This window comes from Dysidea avara, chromosome 6 (assembly GCF_963678975.1).
Source record: "Dysidea avara chromosome 6, odDysAvar1.4, whole genome shotgun sequence".
NCBI classification, from domain to species: Eukaryota; Metazoa; Porifera; class Demospongiae; order Dictyoceratida; family Dysideidae; genus Dysidea; species Dysidea avara.
Genome location: NC_089277.1, coordinates 39,378,079 through 39,399,065, shown reverse-complemented (window position 1 = coordinate 39,399,065; position 20,987 = coordinate 39,378,079). Strand labels below are relative to the sequence as shown.

The 20,987-nt window shown below is 37.4% G+C and overlaps 1 protein-coding gene across 2 annotated transcripts in view; it reads left to right on the top strand.

The window, feature by feature from the left end:
• Positions 1–7,285: 7,285 nt before the first annotated feature.
• The window catches only part of LOC136258989 (golgin subfamily A member 6-like protein 6), a 79,979-nt gene continuing 66,277 nt past the window's right edge, over positions 7,286–20,987 (top strand). For both annotated transcript variants that reach the window (XM_066052385.1, XM_066052384.1), the window contains exons 1-7: positions 7,286–7,457; positions 7,508–7,717; positions 14,217–16,495; positions 17,184–17,368; positions 18,998–19,315; positions 19,370–19,420; positions 20,554–20,726. In XM_066052385.1, the coding sequence (XP_065908457.1) occupies positions 7,348–7,457; positions 7,508–7,717; positions 14,217–16,495; positions 17,184–17,368; positions 18,998–19,315; positions 19,370–19,420; positions 20,554–20,726 (3,326 nt within the window). In that variant the 5' untranslated portion in view covers positions 7,286–7,347. The remainder of the gene's footprint in view (positions 7,458–7,507; positions 7,718–14,216; positions 16,496–17,183; positions 17,369–18,997; positions 19,316–19,369; positions 19,421–20,553; positions 20,727–20,987) is intronic.

The window sequence follows — 20,987 nt, the reverse complement described above, 5'->3', positions numbered from 1 at the left end:
AACCTATCGCGAACAATATCCGGCCCAGTCATGAAGTTGCAGATATCTAACTAGTATACCTCTTATAGTAGTGCCGGGACTGAAGCGCTTCTGAAATCCAGCTCTTAAATAATTCTGTGACATCTAAATATGCTGCTGAAAGAAAGTGTTGAAACGGAAAATTTACGCCTTGATATGTTTCGTCGGATGAAGAAGACAAGCAGCCTGTTTGAAGATAAAAGAAAAGACAAGGTGCAGGGAGCCTACACTCGTCGGAATCCCAAAAGCACATCCCACCGGTGAGTTTGTTATTGTGGCGTAGAATGGTGGCCTTTCGCTGCTTTGTTTGGCCTCTAGACTTGCGACTGTGATCAGTGAGGTAATGAGTCTAAAATTCGAGTTTTTATTTAATAGCGATTTTCTAAACTTCTGCATGCCACCTGTAAGTGTTTTGTTATGTTTAATGTATTGTGTATTATATGGACTAGTACAGGTGAATTTCGTCGCGTAAAATGTCTCTAGGATGATTTTTAAAGGCGGAATTTTTAGCGGCGCGTGAAATTTTTACCACGATCCCTACTTAAACGGTATTACCATACCGTTTGATTACCATACCGTTTGATTACACCTTATTCCTGAATTTCAAATCTACAAAATATCTTTAACTGTTTCTTGGCTAATTCATGGAAGTCACTTACTCTAATATAGCAGTCAGGAAATACTGTTCAATGTATAATCTTGGTTTTTCCTAGCATAATAGGCTTAATTTTTGAGCATTGATCAAAAGCAAGAGTGGACTCTTGTCAAAAGTATAATACGATATTTTTCAAAGCAGCATAATTTGACCTAACTATTTCTCTATGGACTATGGTGTACTCAAAGTAGTACTCTAGTACAAGTACTTATGGAATTGCGTGCGTATGACTGTTAGTTGCAATGTGCAATGACTGTGCATATGATATGATCAACTACCAATTGTGTCAAAAAAATTCCTTAGTACCACACAATATCACTGTATAATATCATGACAATTGTAATCAGTTGTTATAGTGCTTGTTGATGTACTTAAGAATTTTAAACAGCTTATTCATCGTGATCCTACTGTTGAAATTGTAAGCTATTATACTTATTGGTAGGTGGGAAATATATAGACACTAGAACCTGTTAATGAGGATTGAGGACACCTACATAATCCAGACGCTTACCGGTACTTCAAGTCCCAAAGTATCATTTACGTATACAAACTGACCTGCATACCTTGATAATCAGGACACTATTGCTAGGCCATACTACACTGACACTTGTTAGCTACAGTATGTTGTAATAACTATTTCACTACTTTTTATCACTGGAGCCTTAAGTTCATTTTCAAATTAATTTTTTGTTTGTAAACATCCTCATATGTATCTACTCCACCTACACTGGCTCAGGCCCCGTAGCCAGGGGGGTTCGGAAGAACCGACCTCTTGGGAAAAAGGCCCACAATTTTAGCAAAAAGGTCCACAATTTTAGTATACAAGTCCAAATGTTCAGTAGCAAACGTCCATTACCTCCAGTTTAATAAATACCACTAATAAGGAGCTAAATTAAGTGCTCCGAGTAGCTAGCTCATTCAGTGCTTGGAATGCAATGTAAGATCGAGATACTCTAATAGAGCAGTCAACCACCCTAATAGAACAATCACTCTATAGAACAATCACTCTAATAGAACAGTCACAATTACATTTTCTTTTAAAATCTGTATGTAACTACTTAATTTATTTACAAAACCATATTTTCTAAACTAGAACTTTCATAATATAAAAATTTTGGTGGGCAAGTCCCTCCCATGCAGAGCCCATAAATAGCATCCATGCTTCAATGCGCGATCCAACAGAGCACTCGATCTTTCCCATTCTTATTCACTGTGACATTCCAATACATTATAGACACAGATGGTATAATCACAGTTGGTATAATTACAGTAGCAGTAGAGATATTTCCCAGATGTCATCCAAATAGCTGGTCTTGAGCTTACCTAAAAATTGTTATTTTATTGACTGAAATGCCACTAAATTCCACCTTTTAGTGTCTATTTTAATTTTCCCGGGGGGGGGGGGGGGGGGGGGCGGGATGTCCCCCAGACCCCCTAGTTTCAGCATGCACACACACCATAATGTAATCCATATAAAAAGGGGCTTGAAAAAGGTCCACTTTTCTTCTAAAAGAACCTACTCAGATAAAAGTCTGCATGGCTACGGCCCTGTGGCTTAAGCACTTCAAATAGCTTTGTGGCATCTAAATATATACACATGCCACCAGTGAGTTTGCTATTGTGGCTTGAAATAGGTGGCTGTGTGCTGCTTTGTTTGGCTTCTAGCCTTGCGACTGGACAGACCAAAAATTGGGGGGTCAGTCACTTGGAAAATCTTTGACAATATTTGGAATTTGGCCATCAAATTTATATTTCAATGGTGATATCTTAGCTTGAACATCCCTGTTGTACTGAAGAAGCCACAAAGAGTCTTGACCATCACTTAATGACTGTTACAATAAGTTATGTGTAAATATTCAGAATGACAAATTTCATATTAGCATTTCTATAGAGATTTTGGAGATTGTTTTGAGATTCAATATCCGGTTGTCTGTGAGTATTTTCTTGCTTTGAACACTGAATTTGAAGTTACTGTAAGGCTAAAGTGATTTTCAACACATATCATGCTTCTATGATGGTTTTTACAGCAAAAGTTTGGGCAGAATCCTGGTACATATATCCGAGTAGCAATAATGATGGAGAAGAAACTATTGACCTTATGTTTCTTGAAAAGAAAGTTTCATTTGAATTAGATGGTGATCACCTGTCAGTTACTTTAGGGGGGAACCCTCATACTAGCTACCATACTGCTGGTAAAATTGAGTGTAAATTCTCTATAAACTGTATACATGTAGGGTCTGAGACTCTGGACACAGAGCTTTCCAAATGTTGATACCTAACTTGCATTGCTAAACTTTAATTGTCCCTCAAATAGTATTGGTGCTTGTTGGGGCAGAAAACCTGAAGTGCATGGTCATCATTTGGGTGGACATATAATAATGTCATACATAATTTGACAATTACATGTACAATATATTACAAGGAGCCAGGAGTCTATAGCCAAATTTATTATATCAACAGTTCAACAGATCAACCACATATTGATGCCAAGGCCCATGAATTGAATAACCTGTGTGATCAAGTCGATGAAGAGATGGTAACACAGGTTCCCTGCTGAAGAATGCAACGCATTATATTGCCAAGTTTTGTAACAGTCATTAGCATGAAATGGTCTAGACAGCCAACTTTCATTCAACTGTCATATGTAAGATCAGCCAAGCTGAAGGTCCAGCAGCAATGAACCATAGCGACCTTCTTTATGGTTTCTTGTAACCAAAAAGTGGTGTTGAGTATTTAATTTAGTAACCACAAAGAATTGTAATACCACAGTAAAATTTGGCACAAGATCAGGTCTGGAGTATATGAGATATATAAAGTGGAATAGTACTTGGGCCGAACTAATGATTTTTGTTCAGTTTTTGTATATGAAAATTATTTTATACCAAAAAAGTGTATCACTATAATAGTGTAGAGAGTGATAAGACTCAGTCCAGTTATAACACATAGAGCTAGCCCCTTACCATTAGGCTGAGTAGGCAGACTGCCTGGCCAGCCTTGATAACACACTGGTCTTCTTTTGTATGTTTAACTGTTATTTTTAATGTGATCTTCAACAGCTTAACATAATACTTCTTTATAATTGATTGACTGCAAGGGGTCAGCTTATTATGCTATCATAAAATTGAGCATAATTGATGCCAGAAAGTATCAAGCATAATGCTAGCAGAATAGGCTGAATAATTTCAATTTTCCAGCAAAGTTAGTCTGTGGACTAGACATGCATGCATTTCATTGTATAAAGTACTCAATTACAATAGTAATTCATTCTAATAAACATCCAAATTCTGCAACCTAGTAGCAACTGTAACTGCCATTACTGTTTTAAAGCCATTTCAGATTAAATGTCAAATATAATGACAACTTTTAATAAGTTACTGTATAACATGTATCACAATGAAATAAAGTGAACATAATATTGAGCTAATAGGGGAAACCTTGAGCAGTGCAGCATAGCATAATTGGTAAAAAATGAACATAATAGACTGATCCCTATTGACTGCTCTCATTGATTTTAGTCCTTGATAAAATATTTAAGAGGGTGCTAAGCAACTCCCCTCCTCAATCCACCCTTAGAGTTTGTTACAGCATAATGATGATAAAAGTATCAATGTGATTTGCCAGTTTGGCAATAAACTGAATTCATTGGACAATCTGCATAATTATTATCTAATCATGTAAGCTTGTCATCAGGTAGCTATCAGGAGGATTATCAACTAGTAAAGTCTAACAAATACGCTACATATCTTATAGTATACAAACAATGAATATTGATGAAAAGACTAACTATGGAGTTATAACAGTTAAGTGAGAAATATGTAGCTCTAGTCCTTCCTTATTGTATACTGGTCGAGAATGATACTGAAGCTCTTCTTTGGAGTTCTTGCTTATTGTGAATGATACTGATAATGTGATATTGCCTTGAATTGTGGTCCAGGAATTTACTTATCACCCACCAAATTTGAGGTTAATCAGTTGAGTGGCTTCTGTTGTTATACTGAAGGATTTCAGTTGATGTTAAGTGATCCATATTAAAACTATGAATACTTGAATCTGTGGTTAATCTACCTGGTGACTAAATGAAACCAGGCGTTTGTTTGTATAGAGACCATGTATGCAAGCAATACAGTAAATAGCTACACTTGGGAAGCTTCTGTATATTTGCACAATAGTTCCATTATCAGGAAAAGTCTAATCTAATCCATGATAGACAACTGGATTGAAGCCGCTAACTAACATTCAAGAAGCTCTATAATATTATGTCAAGTTCAGTTGTGGTCACTAACACAATTGAAAGACATTGCTGGATAGTTGTCTTGTAGCATGTGATATTAAGGTGTGGCTTTGTTCAGAACAAAAGATTAGTATGTATATTATTATACATACAACTACTAGTTCTGAACACATGTCAGGTTCAGGTAAGTTGTATAACCAACTTGTGAATGGTGAAAATGCTTTTGTTCCTTTTGTGCTACATAACTGTATATCACGGATCTCCAGTAAACGCATGTAGTTTAGGGTGCATTATAAACTGACTAGCCAGCTAGTGTTTACATACATGATGTGTAGGTAGCTAGTAAGGTAACTGCAAAGCTTCACGGTTATTTTAGGCACTACTGTGTTTCACTTAATGTTATTAATATCAGTCTGGGTTACACTTGTGTATTTTTCCTTCATAGCCAAAATTTTACTGGCTTCGTGATATTTTGTGGTAGCTATACATTCTCCTGAATTGTAATTAGTACTACTTATTATGCCAAAATTAGCTGGCAAAAGGGAGTGTAACTATAACTACCATACTATTTATAGCCTGGCCAAATATGTACAAAAATTGAAATGCATACAAAGATGGCATGTGGACTATTTTTCATAGGTATGTAGCTACAAAATAACATGTCAGTAATGGGGATGATGAGTGTGCAGATGAAGCCTCCAATTTGTCTTATTACTGATTATGCACACATTTACAAAGCCTAATAATTATTAGTGATTGGAAAATTAACTAAGAGTTTATAAACACAAAACCATGTGTAAAATGACTTAATGGATGAATAAACACAAAGCGAAGTGCTAGAAGCTGTAAGGAGGCTGTGTGTATGTAAGAGAAGCTATCAAATTTTACAGAAACCGTACTCCACTTTTCCTGGAAGGTAAAAACAGGAAGGTGTTATTTGTTGCTAAGAGTTATTACAGAATAATGTGGAACTGTAACAGACTAGCTACTAATAATAGACAAGACTGAACCATGATATGACGAGTGATCAACCAGCATCAACAAACAGTAATTGTTCAACCACATAGATAAATGGTATGACAATGCACTCAATGTTACACTTTGGCACCTCGAACCAAAGGAAACCACAAGGTTATATTTCAGATATTGTGGGTGATCAAGTCACCACAGGATCTGAGCTGCATTCTTCACATTTTAGTAACATGTTTCTGACTCCCTGTACATGTATTCACAGGCTTTAGGCCATCTCACAGGTCCCTAGTGGGATAGCATTCACAGAATAGAATACATATGTGTGAAAAGGTTCCACACGCATCCAATGTACGTACCAACTTTGACAATTCCAGCATTGAGATATGTAAGAAAAAGCTGTTGACTTGAAAGTTGGTTAGTAGTGAGTGCCAACATAGTTTATTTGCGGAGAAAATTTCAGGTTCCAATAGATAGTAGTGGGGCAAAAGCCTCACCACTTTTTTCTGGACTCGAAATAAATTTTAAAATACCGTTATTTAAGCTTTGACTTTGTTTATCTTTGTATATAGCTATTTTAGAAACATTCTGTGCAGCTTAGCTCTTAATAAGCTCAAACGATAAGTTGTGAGAGTTAAACAGTATTGTGGAGGTGCTCTTTGGCAGTGACCAGTTATATCAGTAAGGCACTTGTCAGGTAGCTAACTAGCACCTTGCAGGCTTGCATGCAGTGTTCCAGCCCATAATTTCTCCAAATAGTGTGTAATCTCAAAATTTTCCTGGGGGGATATGCCCCCAGTCTGAGCCTTACCACTTTCACTTTTACACCTAATCAATCTAAGCTGTGTCTATAATATTGTAGCTATGTAGCTACGCGTACTGTAGCTTCACTGGCTTGACATCATAATTCAATCCAATTTACATAATGAAATGAGATGAGCGCTATAATAACATACTTACACTATACTGATATATGTATAGCTACAGCTTAGCATGTGAATTTAACACCAACACAGGATGTCATCATGGAACAAGTCTTCAATTAGCTATCACAACCTGTTCTGCTGTTAGCTACACAGGAGAGACCACTTACTTATGTGTTAAGTGTGCACTGACTAGCTATAGCCTCTATTGGTGCTGTCAATATTGAATAAGCCGGCCAAGTTTGAGCTCTGTGGCTGCTGTGTACTACCCCTAGCCATATAGCTACATGAGTTTGATTTCTGAGGACTAGTTGAAAGGAAGTCTAACTCGGTCAGTTCTAAAGAACTTGATATTTCCGAGGAAATTAGTGAATCCCTTTTGAACGTTTGCACGTGTAGGAGTTCACATGATATAGCAATGTTCAGGGTCACGCGTATAAAATAACTGAAACTATAGGGACTATACTATACGGATGCCTACTATATATATAGGCCTCAGGCCTATTTAAATCAGCATTAATATACACTGGACGTAGCTACTGTAGCTAGCTATGTCTCAAATAGTCCAGCTGACATGCCTCACTGAGAAAGAGGAAGAAGCGATCCTTTCTGTGATAGAAGAAGATCTCAAGCTACAAAAGGAAGAAGAAAGGCGTATCCAGTATGTTCAATTGGTGATCCATTCACGTCAGATATGCATACCTGTTACAGGAAACTACGTGAAGATGTTGAAAGCCTTGCGCTGAAGTACAAAAATTATGCTGGCATATTCTGTGCTCACTGTGGCATCCTGTTCGGCTGGATATTCGACTCCGGGAAGATGTGCCCTACCTGTTCCCAGTGGGTATGCAAACGTGACCGGATTCAGCATCGGTCGCACAATATTCGCCGCGAGCTTTGTAAACTTTGCGACATCCGAAAGTAAGTCCAGCAGCTAATTAATATGTGCGTGTGTCCCCCCTTCCTCCATTTCTCCCTATTATTATTATTATTTCATTTTGCTGTGAAAACTTCACAAACAGAAGAATATACACAGATATAATATAATAAATAATGTTAGCTATTGATTGCAAAATAATAGTTACATAGCAGAGATTTGAATATGTCAGTGTTTTCCGCTTCAAAGATGTAGCGAGGTAGTACGTTCCATTGCCTTGATGTTGATGGTATAAAGGAGTATTTGTAGGTGTCAGTGTTACAAAATGGTTCGATGAGTCTGAACATATGGCATGATCTGGTCTGTAGCTGGTACTGTGATGTCTGTAGATGAAACTCAGGTATGTATTCAGGTGGTAAATAGACATTTTGTTTAAGAATGTTGTATAGCATAGTTAAGGAGAGCTGTTCTCTTCGAGACTCTAGTGATTCCCACTTAAGTTCGTTAACCATCTGTGTTACACTAGCATGATAGGAGTATATACCTTTGACATATCGTGCAGCACGCATCTGAACTTTTTCTAAAGCGATCTTGTCAGTTGTTAAATGAGGGTTCCAGACTGTAGTTGCATATTCAAGTTTAGGGCGTACTAGGCTTAGGTAGGCTCTCTCTCTAAGGTGAATAGATGATGTCCTCAAGTAACGCTTTAGCAGACCAAGCATCTGATTTGCTTTGGAGGTGATAGATTGGATATGTAGGTGCCACTTCAAATCACTCTGAATAATGATGCCTAAATATTTGTAATGTTCAACAGGTGAGAGGAGATGATTGTGTAGTCTGTAGGGAGTAATGATTTCATTTCTTCTAGGATGTAAAACAGTCATGGTAAAGCACTTTGATACATTTAGTCTCATCAGCCATCTCTGCTGCCATTCTTGTAACACACATAAATCTTCTTATAACCTCTCAGCATCTTCAGGGGTACGGATAGCCCTATATATTATACAGTCATCAGCGAAAAGTTTAATAGAACTATGTAAAATGGATTCCGGTAGATCATTGATATAGATGGAGAAAAGAGTAGGGCCAAGGACTGTGCCTTGAGGGACACCAGACAGTACTGGGCATCTGGGAGATGAAATACCATCTAGCACAACACACTGCGTTCGATGATTCAAAAATGATGAGATCCAGTTTTTCAAATTTCCTCTAATGCCATACCAGTCTAATTTGTACAGCAGACGTTGGTGTGGTACTGTGTCGAAAGCCTTTGCAAAGTCCTAGTGGCTAGCTATATCGTCAGCAGTAGAACACCATGCATCATCATGATTATGATGAAAGTGCAGCAATAGGTAATAAATTTACTAGCCAAACCTGAGATTTAGGGGGAAGTGGGGGGGGGGGGGGAGGGGTGGCTAGTAAATATTGCTGAAACTATGCAAATAACATTACTGCATATTTGAAGCACATGCATAGTTATATTATACAGTCATAATTGTTCAAAGAGAGGGCTTAACAACAAAGTGATATAATGGCTTGGAGTTCTCACCACCTGGGGGCATAGCTACTCCCCAGGGAAGTTTTGAAACACAGCTGGGGCAAGATTGAATCTGGAAACATTTTGCAAGAAATGATTGAGTAGTTGTACTATGTTAGCACTATGTTCAGTGTTGAAAGCACTTTTATAGGCCCACCATAGGCCCACCATAGGCCCACCATAGGCTTGCAATTACAAAAAGAAGTGATATCCACACAAGCTGTGAAAAAAGGTGCGGCCTTAAAATCTTGTGAAATCAAAGGTAGCGGCCAACAAATGGCTGCAATGATGTTAATACTAATAAATTTTAATAATACACTGCGGATAATAAGCATAGAATCACTTGTCATAACACCTGTAACTGGGATTATTTTTTAGGGAAGCATACAGATAGTTATATATTTAGCTTAGCTACACCATCTATAGTGACGTAGCTACACCGGAGCTAGACAATTAGCTATCAACCAAATGAAGATTATCGGCACGTATTATTAGTTTTCTGTAATTTGTTCACTTTAGTATAAGTACGTATAAAGAGCTAAAATACTGCTAAGGCCACTTATTGTGTCATGCAGCAGCCTAAACCAATCTCTGGGCAGGTCATTTTTGTTACAGTCATACATGCACCTGTCCTGCCATCTAACTGTTTGTGTAAATTTAGCTGAATGCTCTATTAGAGTATCATACCACTGATCTTAACTTATTGAGAAGTGAATGGATTAAAGCACTGTTAAAGCCCTTTCTGACAATGGGGTTGGAATTCAGCCTATCTTTCAATATGCCTAGCTAACAATCATTGAACAGTGAAACAATGGAATAATGGCAGGTGAAAACATGCATGATGTCACTATAATGACCAAATTTAGGTGGTGAGACTTAGCAATGTGGGTGGGAGGATCCGAAACATAAAATTAACAATTATAAGTCACCTTACATGTGTCGATGTATGATATTTGGTGATTACCACTTAGCTATGCCACTATACAGCTCCATGTATACCCCATCCAGCTGTGGTAGTGTGAGGCCAACGACTCACCTGAATTATATTTTTCTATGTTGCTTCTGTCAAACAATAATACTGTAAACGGATAAAGTTTCATTGGGAAAAAGTTTCGTGTTTTTCACATAAACCGCGAAAGGTTCCCCACTAAATTGAAATAACTTTACTATGTGTTGTTTAAGCTATAATATTATAGTACTAAAGGTTCACCGCGAATCGCCTTGGTAAGCCTCAACCATGAAACTTTTCACGGTAAAACTTCCCCATTTACAGAAACGGGTTTCTCTCTATAACTAGCTAGAAGTTACTGCATAATATAGCTAAGTTCCTGCAATACCTGCATTGACTGAAAAAGTCATGTGCCAATGCTCGCACATCATGGGGTGGTACTTACCTTGTAGGATTGAAACCAGGTTGAGTCACATTTTGTCAGGGAAACTTGCTTTGTATGGCAGTTTGGATCATGTGTGAATTGAATTAATTAGCTTGATGATGTGGAAGCGTATTACTGCATCAAAGTCCAGTCCTCAGCTTCATTTGTTAGCCAAACCCACTTAATGAGATTACATGTTACTGTCTGTAGGCAGGCATATGTGGAGCCTTGCTCATTAATTAACTGATGATGTACGTATGCACAAATCCACTGTCTGTGAGCATTTGTGGAGACCCACTGACTCACTAATGAGATATAATCACGTCTTGTAGCAGGCTAGCTTCTTTTGTGAGTTACACGCACCTTTAGGGAATGTGTGATACTGTCTGTATGAATATATATATACAAGTACACGAAAAAATTTGGAATTTTCAACTAGAGTAGGGACCATAGCCACTGCTTGAAGGTTCTTAGTTTACTAATTTGTTAAGATGCCTTACTGTAGTTATACTGATAGTAAAGTGTCAGTAAACCTAAGTATATGGAACATAATTATTTTACTAAGTTTTAAACTCTCAGTAAAACATCAGTGATGCGGGTTTACTGAAAAACTACTAAAATAACAAACAATTAACTGTTCCATATACTGGGGATATACCACTGTAGTAAACTAAGATACTTCAAGCAGTGAGCACACTGATAAAAAGTACTGAAACAAGTTGGAGTAGTCCATGATATTCAATCACTGTAAAACAATAAGAAGTGTTATATCCCTACTGTGCTCAAGATACCATAACGGAAATGCACAGTAGGGATATAACACTTTTTATTGTTTTACAGTGATTGAATATCATGGACTACTCCAACTTGTTTCAGTACTTTTTATCGGTGTGCTATGATCCCTACTCTAGTTGAAAATTCCAAATTTTTTCGTGTACTTGTTTGTTAACTTTTTTTTTGTAAATAATTTTATTATGACTGGTGAACCCATGCATACCGCATCTGAAGAGGCACCGCGCGCCCCAGCTATATCAATTATTGTCTGAAAAGTGAAGTATCCGTTATGCTTCTTTGTCAGCTATGTTCAACCTGTTACACAGCATTTCGAATCAAGAACTGTTCGAAAAGCACCTCTACAATCCACGCATTCCAAAAGAAAGAAATCGTGCTATGCGCCCCAATCATATTAATTATTGTCTGAAAAGTAAAGTATCCATTACGCTTCACTGTAGGCTATGTTCAACCCGTTACACAGCAGTACGAATCAAGAACTGTTTGAAAAGCACCTCTGCAATCGAAATAGCCACGATGAAAAATACGGACGATTTCCGTTTTGAAGGGAAGTCATCACGTGCTCGCGCCGAATCGACACCTTTCCCTGTCAGCAAAGATGAATGGGACACAAAGGAGGACACTGGTAAGTCCATGAAGAATTCATTGCACGTACTGCGGTATGCCAAAAGGCACCTGCCGGGCCGAAGCGAAGTCGAACAGTGAAAAAATCAAGCCCGTAACCTTAGCCGTTATCGAGTTACACTTGTCTGAAGGCATCAGTCAGTCAGTCAGTTACTCAGTCAGTCAGTAGAAAATTCCGTTGAATAATTAAAAAAAAAAATTCCGTAGCAACTTGTTGAAAACGTTACGGGTCGATCTGAAAGGTTGTTTGGACTTAGTTTTACCTCACCAATACTGCCTCATCGTCGTAAGGGAAAATCGAAGCTGGTTTTGGGCGATATTATTTCGAGGGCCACACCTACTCCTTTGTGGTCCCTACTATACAGTTACTATCGTACTGTATGATATATATATACCACACCTGTGGTTGAGATCAAAAGCGCCGCGCTGTGGTGTATATCTGATATACCATGGCAAACTGTGGTATATAACTGATATACCACGCTTTGTGGCTACGCTTACCATATATGGTGTAACTTCACACATTCCACGAAATCCTTATCTAAACGGTAAACAAGTCTCTAATAACAAGCACCTAAATCAACCAACAATTATTCACCTCAGGAACTGGAACAAGTTTCAATGAACTCTTGTCTCCTTCGTGGATAACTCACTATATAATCGCGACTATGTGAGCGTGGCACCATTAAAAGTGTTAAACGTCTGATCCATCAAGAATTTCTATTGATTTCCATCTCCAGGAGGTGCTGTTTCACTATAACTTACTATCTAAAATCGTTTTCATCTACTGGGGTTTAGACTATGATATAGCTCATTTAGAGGGTTACTAAATCACTTAGTCACCTGACATGCTAATTTAGTCACCTACACATGTTCATTTAGTAACCCGCCCTCAGGCAATTTTGTACGTGAAAAATAATTATAACATGAAAGGTACACTGGAGTACTTGATAATACTGTAATACAATTCTTCTCTGTGTTCTGCGAATAATTCTGGAGAAATAGTAGACTAAGCGGCATATCTACTATAGCTCTAGCTGTTACTCTGGTTACCGGTCGAATAATTATTTTTGTGGGCGCTGTAAGGACTTCAGGAAGAAACCGTTCTGCTGTTCTGCATTGCTCTTTCACCCCACCCTAATGCTTTGGCTATAAAGGTATGTACTTTAAACCATAGTCTAAATAAGTTAGACACCGCGACCAACGGGAACTAAGCGATTTAGTAACCCCTCTGGCCCTTAGTAGCGCCCTCGCTGTGCTCGGGACGCTACAGCCTCATGCCATCAGGGTTACTAAATCGCTTAGTTCCCTTGGTCTTGGTGTCTAACTATTATGTAGAATGTAACAGTTATAACACGATTACTCGGGATATGACTAAATATACGCACTCTCACTCGAGCGCTGCGCGCTCTCGTGAATCGTGCGTATATTTTAGTCATATCCCTCGTAAGCGTGTTATAACTATAAAATATATAGCCACACTAATAAGGCATTGTAAGTATACCCATGAAGTCACATTCACTTATTTCGTGTTTTGCTGTCCATACACTTATGTTGAATTACTGGCAGAATTATGAGCATAATAGGTGCCTGAAATCATTGAACATAATGCTAGCATAATAGGCAGAATACTTGTGTAATACTATAAATTCTTGCTTGCAGAATAATATCTATATTGCTGCACTCTAATGAAATTCTAACAAACAAGGAGTACTTATTATTATATAATAAAGTGCAAATTTATTAAACAAAACATCAGAACTGAGGCAAAAATATTGAGCGTAAAAGATATAATAGGTGGGTCCCTACAGAGAAGTATGCCATGAAATTCCTATGCTTTTGCCATGAAAACTTACATCAGCTCCATGGAATATACCATGAATTGCCATGAAATGTCTTAAAGTTTGCACATCAAATTTCATGGCATTATTAGAGATTTCACAATGATGGGTGTAGTACACATGAAAAGTTAAAATTCATGGCAAAAACCATGAAATGTTTCAGAAGTATTTCATGACAATTTCATATGTTGTATCTGAAATTTCCCAAATGTATCATTTGTGTACAGAGTGATCTACACGTACCTATTACAATAAAGGGTTCCACTGTTATAGCTGCTGTTGTGCTAATTGTAACCACCAATAAACCGCCATTATAAACCATCACTAAACATCACCAATAAATGATCATTATTGTTTTGCATTCTATTATGTATAGGAAGTTGTACATCAGTGAATTATCAACTATTTTCCTTGACACTTCTAAAATGCTGTCGGTATCCTTCAGTTTGGGTGGTAGTGAAATGGAGCAAGAATTTCACTATAAACAACAAAACCTTCTTCATTGTTTACAATCAAATGAAGAAAATAACCAGGTTTACGATAACCAGCAAATGCTTCAGCAAGAAGCAGATAAGGTGAATAAAGAAGATAGTGATGAAGAAGATGTACAGGGAGAACATGTACAGGAGCTAGTAGTAGTAGTAGAAGAAGAAGAAGAACTACTACAACAACAACAAGATGAAAGCATTCTCAATCAGTCTGAGAGTGGCACTACCACAGTGGCTGTAGCTTTTCCCAATAGTGATAAAAAAGAGGAAGACAAAGAAGGAGAAGAAGAGGAAAAAGAACAGCAACTGCAACAAGACAAAAGCCTTCACAAACACAATGACACTACCTCAATAACTGCTGCTTTTTCCAGCAGTGATGAACAACAAGATGAAGCAGAAGAAGAAGAACAACAACAACAACAACTACAACAACAAGAAGATGAAAACCATCACAAACACAATGGCACCACCACAATGACTACATCCTTTTTCAGTAGTGATAAACAAGAAGAAGACAAAGAAGGAGAGGTAGAAGAAGGAGAAGAAGAAGAAGACCAACTACGACAACAAGAAGATGAAACCATTCTCAAACAAAATAACACTACCACAATGACTGTAGCTTTTCCCAGCAGTGATAAAAAAGAGGAAGACAAAGAAGGTGAGGTAGAAGAAGGAGAGAAAGAAGGAGAAGACTGTGAGGAAGAGCAAAAAGAGCAACAGAAAGATGAAAATGTAGCATTATCCACCAGTGATAAAGAAGAAAGTGAAGCAGAAGAGGAAGAAGAAAAAGAACGACTACTACTACAACAACAAGAATATGAAAGCATTCTTAAACAGAGTAACACTCCCACAACAACTGTACTTTCCAGTGGTGATAAAAAAGAGGAAGACAAAGAAGGAGAGGAAAAGGAAGAAGAACAGCAACAAGTACCACAACAACAACAAGATGAAAACCTCCACAAACACAATGATACTACCTCAATGACTGCAGACTTTTTCAGCAGTGATGAACAAGAAGAAGAAGCAAAAGAGAAAGAAGAAGAAGAAACAAAAGAGAAAGAAGAAGAAGAAGAGGAATATGCAAACATCATTAACACTACCACAATGACTGTAGCTTTTTCCAGTGGTGATAAAGAAAAGGAAGACAAAGAAGGCAAGGAAAGGGAAGAAGAAGAGGAAGAGGAAATAGAACAACAAGAAAATGAAAATGAAACTTTTTACAGCAGTGATAAGGAAGACGAAGCAGAAGAGGAAGAAGGAAAAGTAGTTGAACAGCAACATGAATGTATTCACACACTGAATAACATTACCACAATGTCTCCGGCTTTTTCCAGCAGTGATAAAGAAAGAGAAGAAGAAGAAGACAGAGAAGACAAAGAACAACAACTACAACAAGAAGACGAAAACATCCTCAAACAGAATGACATTACCACAATGGTTGCCACTTTTTCCAGTGGTGATAAACAAGAAGATAAAGAAGGAGAGGAAAAAGAAGAAGAAGAAGAAGAAGAACAACAACAACAACAAGATGCCAAACAGAATAACACTACCTCAATGACTGTAGCTTTTTCCAGTAGTAAAGAGGAAAATGAAGAAGAAGGGGAAAACAAAGAAGAAGAAGATCAACAGCAACAACGAGAAGATGAAAGCATTCTCAAACAGAGTAACACTACCTTAATGACTGTAGCTTTTTCCAGTAGTAAAGAGGAAGAGGAAGGAGAAGATGAAGAAGAAGGGGAAGACAAAGAAGAAGAAGATCAACAGCAACAACAACAAGATGAAAACAGTCAAAGACAAAATAACACTACCACAATGACTGTAGCTTTTTCCAGTAGTGAAGAAAAAGAAGGAAAAGAAAAAAAAGAGGATGAAGAAGAGCAGCAACAACAACAACAAAGCATCCATGAACAGAATAACCCTACCAAAATGACTGTAGTATTTTCCAACACCGATAAACAAGGAGACAAAGAAGATGAAGAAGAAAAAGAAAACAACCCTACAACAATGACTGTAGCTTTTTCAAGTGGTAATAAACAAATTAGATGTGAACACAAGGAAAAAGAAACGGATGAAGAACAACAAAGCATGAAGGAACATCAGAACATTGAAGAACAGAACAACTTACCTACAGAAATGACTGTAATGTTGTTGAGTGATGATGAACAAGGTGTGTGTGTGTGTGTGTGTGTGTGTGTGTGTGTGTGTGTGTGTGTGTGTGTGTGTGTGTGTGTGTGTGTGTGTGTGTGTGTGTGTGTGTGTGTGTGTGTGTTAGGCACCGGCCGATTATGCCGGCATAATTTAAAGCATAATAGGTGACCAAAAGCATCAAGCATAATGCCAGCATAATAGGGACAATATTTGAAAATTTAATTAAAATGCGCAATACGCGTGCCTGAAAGAAAGCAAATAATCACTGCCAATAGTATTATTAATGCATTTCATATTTACAAACACGTAATATAACTTATTAAACTGTTTCTTTGTTGGTTATTCACACTTTGCAGAACTAAGATCGAGATACTCTAATAGAGCAGTCACTTACTCTAATACAGCAGTCAGGAAAGGCTGATATACTCTAATAAAACAATCAGCTCTAGAGCATAATCTTGATTTTGAAAGCATAATTTTGAGCATAATAGGCTTAATTTTTGAGCATTGCTCAAAAGCATAATAGGTAAAATTTTGGGCATAATAGGCCGGAGCCTAGTGTGTGTGTGTGTGTGTGTGTGTGTGTGTGTGTGCGTGCGTGTGTGTGTGTGTGCATGTGTGTGGGTGGGTGTGCACTTATAATAAGAATATATACACTCTCTTATGTAGCTCTATACATGTTCAACAGTGCTGTCTTTTTCCCTCAGAGAGCTATTCCATCCCTGTACCTCATGATCATCCACAACCTGTGACAGCTAGTTCACCTCCACAATCACCCAAGAGGCTGGTATTCAATGATAAGTCCAGTGCTACAGAATCTCTCTTACAACCAATCATTCCACTGATCACTGTGAAGACTCCTACTTCTATCATCAGACTAGATGATGATGATGTAAGTTTGCAACTATATATATGTCATACATAGAACTCGTGTAGCAGAAACACTGTAGTGTGTAGTAGAATAGGCAGATTTAGCAAGTTCTTATGCTGTAGTTGTTAAATAGGTTAAAACTGGAGGAAGTGGTACATCATAAAAACCATGCAAAGACACACTGTGCAAATAATTCAACAACCCTCCATACTTGCATATAATAGACTAAAGTTTAGGGGTGTAGTCAGGATTTTCTGGAAGAGGGTTTGGATTTGAAAAGTGCATGGATTGTCCTTGGGGGAAGGCCTGGGTGCTTCCCCTGAACCATGTTTGAATGAAAATGATGCATACACAAAATGTGACTTTGGGCAGTAACATTAAAGGTGTTGTTTGTGCATCTAACTAGCCAAAACCTACACACTGCTGTTCATGCAGCTTGTAGAAACAATAACCTATTGTAATACTACGCTTCCAGCCAACTTCAACTTCTTTGCACATTTCAGTCCCTTATGTAGTTGGCGATACTTTCTTCCGGGTATGCATTATTCTCAGTCAGTCCTCCTGTTGATAGTCAGTAACTTCAGACTTGGCTTGTACTCCAATATTTTTGAGACATCACGTCCCCTTAACATATGACAAATAAACAAAATGTTTATCATCATGTAAATGTACATCAACTATTCACACCACAGTTTGCGCTAATCAGACACACATATAACACGACCACTCACGTTTATCGCAGCTGTTGCCTTGTAATATGTCTCAACTAATTGAACCAAGAGTCATGTGCCATTTCCATCATACATCATGTGTGCAATTGATCATGTGATACAGTACTTAATTCATTAATGATTCAGCATTAATGCGATGTGACCCTCAAAAGTAGTACAGAGCCATGCCAGAGAGCTCCAGGGCTGTAAGAGTTTGTGTGATTTTTTTTAATTTTGAAAAATTCTACCTCTGAAAGTGAGATTTATATCCAAACCGTCCAAACCCCCTGGCTACACCCTTGAAGTTATGGAATACAAATTGTTTCAATGAAAACCAGTTATTTTACAATTGTAATGCACTTACAAGAGATGTGACTGATATGCATACATGATAGGAAGAGTGTGATACAGTATAATGTCAGTTATACCCCAAGAAACCATGTTAGTATTTATATGTGCAATATATCAACCATGGAGTATTCCTCTTATATACTACCCTAGTTCAATGACAATGGAAGTTTACCATTGATAAACCCCAAGGCTGCAATGCAAGGGTTTATCAATGACCAAATTTGTATTATAAGTGCCAAAGTAGCCATCACATGATACTAGGACACATAATTAACAAGAGTTACTTGGCAAAGGGTTGAACTGTGTAGCTTTTAATATAATTTGGTAACCGTGGTAAGTGAATTACAAGTGCAAATAGATCACAAGTACGTTACCTGACCACAGGTTGGTGTATGTAAAGCATAAACCGGCTAAGGGCTTTTAGATGGCCTGAGCTCAAGGTCAAGGAAATTAATTTCCATTGCATGAGCCTGAAGGGTGAAGGGTATAAATTTTTGACTAGGAAAAACTTTACCTGACCATATGTACCATATAATATAGGGGCCACGTTAGTACTACATACACTATATTATACTACACACTGTTCCAGGATGTTGATACCGTGAACAACGAGGACACACTACAGGCCAGTGGTAGTTATGATATAACAAGTCCTGAAGATGATAGCAAGATTAGTGATGATGGTGATTATAAGGCTTCACAAATCAACACTTCCAGTCCACTCAAGGCTATACTAGTACATCCTTCTAGTGATGATGATGGAGAGGAAACTATTCATCTTACGTTTCCTAACAAATCAAAAAAGAAATCTTCATTTGAATTGGACGATTATGAGTTCAGAGCTTTAACTAAGGAAAATACAATGAGAAATCATGTCAATTTTACTACAACATTGAAAACCTCAGATGTAAGGATTTTGAATAGATGCAATCATGATTATTACACTGCATAATTACAATAGGATGATGACAATGATGGTGATAAAGTGTACAAGGCAGACAGTCTCTTAAGTGTGAGTAAATATTACAACCCTTGCTTGACTCTTGTACCATTGTGTTACCCTAATTCAGCTGTATAATCCCTTATCCAGTTGTTATCTAGCCATACCATTACACAAGAAGGCTGTTCAAGCTTACAAACAATGACGATAAACTTACGTTTTACTGCAATGTAAACAAACACATGTAACTCGCATTTGCTTCATTGCACAGAAACAAAACGATGATATTCGTATTCTGCATGACTAGGCAAATCCAGTGATGTATTAGATATTTCAATTCATGCCTTCTTTCAATGATTACCAAAGTTATTGAAATGTACGCATAAAATGACAGTATTTTGTAGCATGTGTTGTTTTTCAAAGGAATTTATTTAAAAACAGAACTATACAAACGTGCAGAGTTGGGATAGTTACTTCAGAAAAGAAACTAGTTACTAGTTATGTGTTACTTTTATCCCATGTAACTCAGTTACAATTACTTTTCAAAAGGTTACTTTCGTAGTATAAATTATGACTTGTTTTTAGCTTTTGTAACATGAATTTTGCTCAGCTATGCATCAGTAAGGGATGCACCATTTAGGGATGCAATACATAAGTGCACTTAAAATAACAATTCTGTGGCTATTTCAGGTCAGTTTTAATTATTGCTACATCTGTTACTCAAGCTGAATCATAGAGAACAGTATACAGAATCTGTCTACTTAATGTGGCTGTAGCATATATGGCACAAAAATTGAAGTGCTCTTGCTTTTAAAGTATAATTAGTTATAGTTACAATGTCACTAATTACTGTAATTAGTTACTATTGTAACTTAGTTACTTTTCAAATAATTACTCTTAGTTACAAGTTACTAGTTACAAAGCAAGTAACTAGTTATATTACTAATTACTTTAAAAGTAATCAGTTACGTAACTTAGTTACAAAAGTAACTAGTTACCCCCAACTCTGCAAACATGTCAGGTTTTCACTCAGCAGGTCACATAAAGCACTCAGCTTTGCCTCATGCTATATTGTTGTCTCTCACCCACTTTTTTCTGCTGTATTTGACGTATAGCACTCACAATAGCGCTTTAACTCATACTTAATGTATGTACTATAGAGTTACATTTCCATATGTATACATGTATTATCTTACACCTTCCAGTCAGACATGAGAAGTGTTTACAGCGGGTCAATGATGTATACTCATGATGAGGTTACCGGGGAGATCCAGATGGGTGTGTCCTATTCTGACACAGATAATACCCTCAAGGTGTCAATCAACAAGGTTCGAGGATTAACTCCACCCAATAAGATTGATGAGAACCACACTAACCCGTATGTTACCTTATTTAGTAATAGACTGTATAAGCTTGTTTGTTGCCAATTAACAAATTCTATTTAATCATAAAAGTTATATAAACCGTGCCCTCAGTTATTTACAGGCTCTATTGTACTGAAATTTGATTAGCTGAAAATGTGGTCTCTAGATCATGCTTAGGCTCCATAGAAACATGGCAATATTCTAGCAATACATTGGAGCTGAAATGAATAGTAATGGCTGGTTTCTCAGGCCTTGTGGTACCACCTGAGTAAAAC